The sequence below is a fragment of the Mirounga angustirostris genome, unplaced genomic scaffold (assembly GCF_029215605.1).
Source record: "Mirounga angustirostris isolate CCGP_5_RB_7025 unplaced genomic scaffold, mMirAng1.0.hap1 SCAF_14, whole genome shotgun sequence".
NCBI classification, from domain to species: Eukaryota; Metazoa; Chordata; class Mammalia; order Carnivora; family Phocidae; genus Mirounga; species Mirounga angustirostris.
In genome coordinates this window covers 17,712,481-17,720,708 of record NW_026991722.1, presented here as the reverse complement: position 1 = coordinate 17,720,708, position 8,228 = coordinate 17,712,481, and the positions used below count along the sequence as shown (strand labels likewise).

Below are 8,228 nucleotides of genomic sequence, written 5' to 3'. Positions count from 1 at the left end.
TCCGGGAGGCTAGGTTGGCTGCCCCGGCGAGCGGCAGAGCCCTTCTGGACAGCTCCCGCTCACCCAAACAGAAGACGTCGGCGCCGGAGCGGGCTCGGACATGGCGAGGCAGCGCGCCGGCCCGAGCGGTGGGGCCCGGTGATCCCTCCCTCCCTCCCCGCCCCCTCCCCTCTCCCGCTCGCACGCCCGGTCCGCCCCCACCCCGCCCCCACCCCGGGCGCGCCCGCCTGCCCGCCCGCAGCCTGGGGCGCACACCCGCACGCACGCTCCCCCTCCACACACTCACGCACTCCCGCGCCCTCCCCCGCTCCCGCGACCGAGCTCCGCCACGCGCGCCTTGCCAGCCCGCCGGCTGCCCCCGCCGCCCCCGCCGCCCCCGGGCCCCGATGGACTGAATGAAGGCTGCCTACACCGCCTATCGATGCCTCACCAAAGACCTAGAAGGCTGCGCCATGAACCCGGAGCTGACAATGGAAAGTCTGGGCACTTTGCACGGGCCGGCCGGCGGCGGCAGCGGCGGGGGCGGTGGCGGGGGCGGCGGGGGCGGCGGCGGGGGCCCAAGCCATGAGCAGGAGCTGCTGGCCAGCCCCAGCCCCCACCACGCGGGCCGCGGCGCTGCTGGCTCGCTGCGGGGCCCTCCGCCGCCGCCAACGGCGCACCAGGAGCTGGGGACGGCGGCAGCGGCGGCGGCGGCGGCGTCGCGCTCGGCCATGGTCACTAGCATGGCCTCGATCCTGGACGGCGGTGACTACCGGCCCGAGCTCTCCATCCCGCTCCATCACGCCATGAGCATGTCTTGCGACTCGTCCCCGCCCGGCATGGGCATGAGCAACACCTACACCACGCTGACGCCGCTCCAGCCGCTGCCGCCCATCTCCACCGTGTCGGACAAGTTCCACCATCCGCACCCGCACCACCACCCACACCACCACCACCACCACCACCCCCAGCGCCTGTCGGGCAACGTCAGCGGCAGCTTCACCCTCATGCGCGACGAGCGCGGGCTCCCGACCATGAACAACCTTTACAGCCCCTACAAGGAGATGCCCGGCATGAGCCAGAGCCTGTCCCCGCTGGCCGCCACGCCGCTGGGCAACGGGCTGGGCGGCCTCCACAACGCGCAGCAGAGCCTGCCCAACTACGGGCCGCCGGGCCACGACAAAATGCTCAGCCCTAACTTCGACGCGCACCACACTGCCATGCTGACCCGCGGTGAGCAGCACCTGTCCCGCGGCCTGGGCACCCCGCCCGCGGCCATGATGTCGCACCTCAACGGCCTGCACCACCCGGGCCATGCTCAGTCCCACGGGCCGGTGCTGGCGCCCAGCCGTGAGCGGCCACCCTCGTCCTCGTCTGGCTCGCAGGTGGCTACATCGGGCCAGCTGGAGGAGATCAACACCAAAGAGGTGGCCCAGCGCATCACCGCCGAGCTGAAGCGCTACAGCATCCCACAGGCTATCTTCGCGCAGAGGGTGCTGTGCCGGTCTCAGGGGACTCTCTCCGACCTGCTCCGGAACCCAAAACCGTGGAGTAAACTCAAATCTGGCAGGGAGACCTTTCGCAGGATGTGGAAGTGGCTGCAGGAGCCCGAGTTCCAGCGCATGTCCGCCTTACGCCTGGCAGGTAAGCACAGAGGGTCTCCTGGAGCCCGGCTGCTGTGGAGAGGGCTCCGGGGGGGCTTGTGGCCCCAGGTCAGCGCGCCTAGCCTCGGTTCTTTCCTCCTCTCCGCACTTTCTATTTTCTCTCGACTTTATTTCTTCTTCTGTCATTTCCTTCTTCTTCCTTCTTCCTTTTCTGTTCTCTTTTTCTTTTGCATCTTCTTACCTCTCTTCCTCCCTCCTTGACTCCGAGCTTTCATTGACCGACCCCCCTCCACCACATTTCATTCACCTTCCCCTGAATGTGCCAATTTTACCCCTCTTTCTGACCTTCCCTAGCTGTGGGACAAGGGACGGGGTGCGCGATGTCCACTAGGAGCTTTCTCTTTACAGGACTCACAGAGACCCGGGATTGGCCCTTTTCAAAGCCGTGTGCACTTGAACTCTTGCTTAGACAATACATTTCAGTTTTCCAGGCTGCCTGGTTTCCCTATATGGAGGCAGTTGAGGGGCTTTGCTCTTGAGAAAGGGAAAAAAAAAAATTCTCCGTTCTTTTCCTACCCATCATATCAGGCAAACTTGTTAGTTATTAGCAGGAGTCACAATCTTGACCGCTCGGGGAACGGGTGGCTAGGATACAACAGCGCTTTCCAGGCTCATCTCCGGCCTTGGCGTTGGCGCGGGGAGTTTCTGACCGAAAGAGCCGGCTTGGCACTGCCTACAGAGAGGGGAGGGTGCAAAGACGAAGGTTAGGACTAACACGTTCACCTCTAGGAGGATGGGGGAGGAAAAACTAAGAATGGAGAGCTCCCTGACTAACTCGCCGGCCACCCTTGCCCGGCTCCCAGCTTTTGCTGGGATTTCCCGAGGTTTGGCTGGGCTCGGAGAGAGGCTGGGCGCTCGTGAGGAGAGGTGTTGAAAAATTAAGATGCAGGTTAGTTAATGCATCTTGGCCACGGGCTACAGGCTCCGCCTTTGCATTAAGCGGACGCTGATTGTGCGCGTAGCGCGGCGGCGGGGAGGGCAGGCGGCCCGCGGGAGGGGACGGGTCGACGCGCTGGTTACATTGTTCTGGAGCGGGCTTGGTTCTTTGTGCCTCCTCTAGCGGCCGAGCCGCGAGGTACAGCCCTCTATTGTTCTAGGAACACAGATACCTCCTGTGTGGGCGGCGGGAGCGAGAGAGAAAGACGCAGCAGCGGCTGCGACTGGCACACAGTTGCGCGCTTTTGTGCGCGCAGACCCAGCGCGGTGCGCGTGGCAATTGCGCAGCCCCCAGGACCTAGCCGTGGGTCCAGAGGGCCAAAGTGTCCAGGCGCCCCACTGGGGAGGACACACAGTACCCTACTGCAAGTCTGGATGGGCAGTTTCTCTTGGACTGGGGCCATCTCTCTGGATCCGCGGGCCACCGAGGGGACAATCCGTAGTGGCAGTGATTTACATTGGTGCGGAAAGTGGGATGTGCGTTGTGTGCGGCCGGCACGGTTCGGAGCTATACACAACGCGCTTCCGGAGCGGCAAGCTCAGGCTTCCTCTCCCGCTCCCTGGGGCTTTCCTCGCACCGCTCAGCCTGGCTTATGGGGTGCACTCTACCGACGCCGGACCGGGCTGGGGGCGTGTTCACCCAGGCTTGGGGAGGGGGCGTTGCCACTCTGACCGCCTCCGCCTCCGATCTCCAGGCAGTTATCGCCTCTCAGTATTGATCTGAAAAGGTAAAGAAAACTATTCCCCCAAAAGCTTCCCCAAATCGATGGATTCCCAATACTTTGGTGTGCGTTTAGTAATCTTTCTCCTTTAGCTTACACTTCATTCTCCACTACAATTTTCTCTTATTTGCTCCTGGTTCCTAGGAAAGATTAAGCAGTGCATAGAGGGCAGCGGTGAGAAACTGGAGGCTTACTGACACTTCTGAACAGTGTGGTACCCCTTTGTCTTGGCCCCCCAAAACGCCCCCAGTCCCTCTTAGGTAAGCTCTAGCATCGGCTGGCTTCCTGGGCACAGGTGGCCAGAAGGAACTTGGCAGCTGGAGTAGAGGGTACATTAAAGGCAGGATGACAGCTAGTCTATTCCAGACCATCTCAGAGCACTGCCGCCCCCTCATGCCTGTCCTGCAAAGGACAGAGCTGGAGGGAAGGAAGGAAGGAAGGAAAGGAAGGAAGGAAGGAAGGAAGGAACCTTGTGCCAATGTGTGTCAGAAAGTGATATGGCACGTAATGCTTTACGTGTTAGCCTAACTCAGCCCCAAGCATTGCTGGGATAAGGGAGAGTGTGGCATACATGGGGGTCCCCAGACCCACCACCCCACCCCAGGAAAGTCAGGGTAGGGGTGCAATCCTTAGGGGCTGGCCCCGGGAAGCATGGAGGCTTTCCAGAGGAGGAGTGCTGAAGCCACCGCCACAGGAGACTGAAAGCCCCCTTCAGCGAGTGGGAAATTCCTGCTGAGGACCCCGCTTTGCTCAAGCATTCAAATGTGTGTCTGTTTTATTACCCCGAGTTGAAAAGGGACAAGAGCTTTAGCCTTTTTATCTGGCCATTTTATCAGCAACTACAAGTGTGTTGAGTGGTTATTATTACATAGGAGGCTTTTCAGTTTGGGGTCAGTAGATCAGTCTCTTCAGACACTGACACAGAAGCTAGGACTGGTAAGTAGGTATTATGTGCTCAGGAGCGCTAGGGGACAGGAGCAAATGGAGAAGAAAAGCAGAGGCCTTCCCCACCAGGAGTATTGATCGGAATCCCTGCAGGGACGCTGTTGAGGGCCCACACGGTAGGGCTCTGGGGGTTAAACAAGCCCATGGCTCCACAGGGCAGCTGGACCTAACTGCCAGGCCAGAGCCTCCAAGAGCCGCCTGGGCACCTCCAGCTCGCCCCAACCAGGCCTCTTTTCTCTCCCTTCGTCTCCTTTTAGTTTCCCTTTCTCTTTCTCAATTTGGACCCCTCTGGGTCTTGCCAGAGGCCCAAGCAGACAGGGATCTGAAGGACCTCGGAATCAAGATGTCTGATTTGGACCCGCTCCTGCAGACCTCACCTTAGGCGCCCCAGAAGCAGGTCCTTCCTCTCCTCCCCCACTTGCCTCCCCCAGGTCTCTCTCCTCTGCGCCCACTGCTTGGGTGTATCCACAGCTCAGGGTGGCATTTCAAAGGGTCAGGGACAAGACGTCGGGGAAACCCAGATCGCCCCAGCACTAGATTTCAGGGAAACGGACCCCAAGAGCACGATTTCGTTGGGAAAGGGTGGCCAAGGCAGGAAGGAGTTGCAACCGCGCATTCGGCGGCTCTCGGCGCGCGCTCCCGCAGGGCAGTTTGTATTTCCCGGCACCAGGCGGGCGAGAACAAACTCCCGCGGGTTTAAACACTAACACTCCCCAACTTTGAGCCCAAGAAGCCTCTGAACCAAGCACGGACGCGAAAAAGGAGGGACTGGGTGGGGGGGGGGAAAAACCCAGGCAAAACCTGGACGGGCGGCTCACGGAGGAAAATCAGGGCCTCCGTGGCAGGAGTGGTTTCCTCCAGCGCCCAGCAGCCAGAGCGGAGCCTCTGACGGTATAGCCTGCCACGGTTTGCGCCTCCCGTGACCCGGGCTCCCGGGGCGGCCTGCTGGGAACCTGCCACGTGTCCCGGCGGTGGACAGACATACGGCCCTCTTCAGACAGCAACTCCCAGCGGCCAGTCTGGAGGCAACTGTTCAGACAGCCATGGCCTTTCACCAACCTGCCGAGAGGTTGCCTGGGCCACCTGACGCCCGCGGCGGCAGAGCCTGCCCGGGACCGTGCGCAGCGGCTTCTGCCAGGGGCACCACAGGCCTGCGTTTCTCCTTCGGCACCAGGAAAGTCGTGGGCTACGCTGGCCGACTGGCATCTTTCTAAGCAGAGAGGCGGGGACCTCATTGTCCCGCCGGTCCAGCTCCAGGCCCAGCTCAGCCCCTGTCTCCCCACAGTTTAGGGCGGGATCCGAGCCCCAGAGACCGAACGCAACCCACGTCCGTACCGAACACGAGATGCTTTCGCCTGCTGGCTGGTCGGATTAATAATTGAAAAGCTCGCTACTGTCCTTGTTTGGTCAAGTCCCGGGTGCCTGGAAAACACCTTTCTAACACGCATCAGGGTGAGCGGGAGCGGGCGGAGAAGACCGAACGCAAGGAAAGGGGGTGAAGCCGAGCGCGAGAAGTAGCCCAGGCCGCCAGGCGCCCTCGACGCGAGCGGCTGTGCATTTATTTTTATTCCAGGCTTTCCACCGTGTGGTTATGTCACTTTTTCAAACAAATGTGTATATGGAGGGAGATCGATGCTGATAATGTTTAGAAGATTAAAAGAGCATTAATGCTGGCAACAATAACGTAAACGTGTGGACCCAGATCTCATTGATCTGGAACCTGATCCGGCGCGTTTCCAGTAAGCCCGACGGCGCGCCCTTCCCAGCAGAGCGCTCGCCAGCGCCCCCGCTCCCCAGCCCCCGTCTCCCCGGCGTTCCCGCCGCGCAGCTTTGCCTGCTCCCGGCGGGCCCACCGGTCAAACCGCGGATTCTCCCCGCGCGGCCCCAGCCGGCCCCTTCCTAAGGCTTTCTCGGGTCGCAGAACTGCTAGCCATCTCCGTGGTCCCCGCGCGCGCGCGCGCGCGCGGACCGCGTCCTGCGTTCCCCGCGGAGGGCTCTGCGGCAGGCTGAGTCCGCGAAACCGCGAAGGGCTGCACCGGGCGGCGCCGGAGTCCTCCCAACTCTCTCGTTCTCGGGGGACCGTCGCTCCCGGGTCGCCATGGTCCTCGTCTGGTCAAACAGGGCCCGGGGCAACTTCTTTCCTCCTTCTAAACCGTCCAGGAAATTTGACCCACCTTTCGATATGCGGGAACGACCAAACCCGACTTGGAAACGTCTCTGAAGTTGCCATGATAACCGCGCAGCTTCCGGACCCTCGGATCCCCTCGAATCTTTCCTTGTTTTCATTAAAAGGAATCATTCACACGAAAGTGTTCGCATTCACCGACTTTCTACACTGAGGCATTAGGTGGGCAATTAAATGCCGCCCCAGTGACAAAGGCCTGGGCTTCATCCCTCAGAACGGTCTGCTCTGGGCTAATTGGGTCAACCAGGGAAGAATCTTGTTTCCTATAGGGGCTGGGGCGGGAAGGTAAGAAAATCAGACTGGGGAACCCCACCCCACCCCTTCCCACCTGCTGGAGAGAACTTATGCTCTGAGACCCTGGATGGGAGGTTTTCTCTGAAGCATCTGCATTGACTGGAAAAGAAAGGACTCTTCAGCTCTTCCTTCCTTCCCCTGGGGCAGAAGTCCACACCATGCCCCCAGTGGCTCCCCTTGCCAAATGGTGGCTTATTCTTCCAGAAGGAACAATAAGGTGAATTTTACTGAAAAGCATGAAAGAGCTGGGGTGGTAGTGGGGGTGGGATGGGAATTAAATTGTTCTGGCTTTTTGAAATTCTAAATCTTCCAACTGGTGAAAACTAAGCATTTCCTTCAAGAGGAGGTCTCAATCTGGAAGGAAAGAAGTGTTTTCCTTCCTTCTCCAAGAATAAAATGAGAAAAAGGAAGAAGAGAAAGAAGAAAAATCTTTCATGGTTCTGCTTTGAGGTGTGCCAAAGGGTGAACTGGTATTTCTTTCTGTCATTCCCAGAGACGGGGTTCATCTTCCCACCAGTGGACTTTTTTTTCTTTAAGATTTTTTTATTTATTCATTTGAGACACAGAGATAGAGAGAGAGAGAACATGAGCAGGGGGAGAAGCAGAGGGAGGGGGAGAAGCAGGCTCCCCGCTGAGCAGGGAGCCTGATGCGGGGCTTGATCCCAGGACCCTGGGATCATGACCTGAGCCAAAGGCAGACGCCCAACCATCTGAGCCACCCAGACGCCCGCCCCCCCACCAGTGGACTTCTTAAAGAAGAGATCTTTGGTACAGCTTGATTTCTATTAAGAATATGCCCACCCCCCCTCCTGAAAACTACAGTTACCTGGGTCAGGTGATCAGATAAGAGAAACCAAGGAGAGTGGGTGGTGTCCTTCAGGTTAGGAAGACAACTGCCCCCCTCTCCTACCCCCTCCCCCAAGAGCTCCTAGGTTCTGGGAGGGGTGAGTGAGCTGAGACTCTCCTCCATACCCATCTTAGAATCCCAAAATAGGGCAGGGATTCTGGTGAACGGTGAGGGTAGGGCAGAGGAGAAACTGACTCCCCAGATTTTGTATCCAAGAGGATAAATGTTTTACTTCCTTCTAGAGCCAGGTCCAGAGGTAACAGGGCTCTGGGCAGGTTTACCTTCCCAAGCTCCAAACCTGAACCCTGAGGGAAGGAGAGCCTGCCTCTCCTTCTGTCTTCACCTCTTGGTTTTCTGGCCTTTAGTATCTGTTTCTAAAGGAATATCAGAGGAAAGAGGTTGAAGGAAGAAAGTACTGAGCCCCACCACACTACAGCTGGTGGCTGATGTTGGCAGAAACTGTTTTCAGGAAGAGTGGTATCATGTAGGGGCATCCCTGGAGGAATGAAAACCTCAAAGGAGAAGGAGAGAGATTTAATTTCTGGGTTCTTGCCAAAGGAAGGGAAATGAGAAAGGAATAAATAGAAATAATTGCCTGGATAAAGGGCTCTGGGGAAAAGAGTGAGTATACAGGCACCCTGGGCCTTAAACTTTAT

At 58.9% G+C, this 8,228-nt stretch overlaps 1 protein-coding gene across 2 annotated transcripts in view; it reads left to right on the top strand.

The window, feature by feature from the left end:
- Window positions 1–381: 381 nt before the first annotated feature.
- Window positions 382–8,228, top strand: part of ONECUT2 (one cut homeobox 2) — a 46,105-nt gene continuing 38,258 nt past the window's right edge. For both annotated transcript variants that reach the window (XM_045886324.3, XM_064578843.1), the window contains exon 1: window positions 382–1,623. In XM_045886324.3, coding sequence (XP_045742280.1) covers window positions 396–1,623 — 1,228 coding nt within the window. In that variant the 5' untranslated portion in view covers window positions 382–395. The remainder of the gene's footprint in view (window positions 1,624–8,228) is intronic.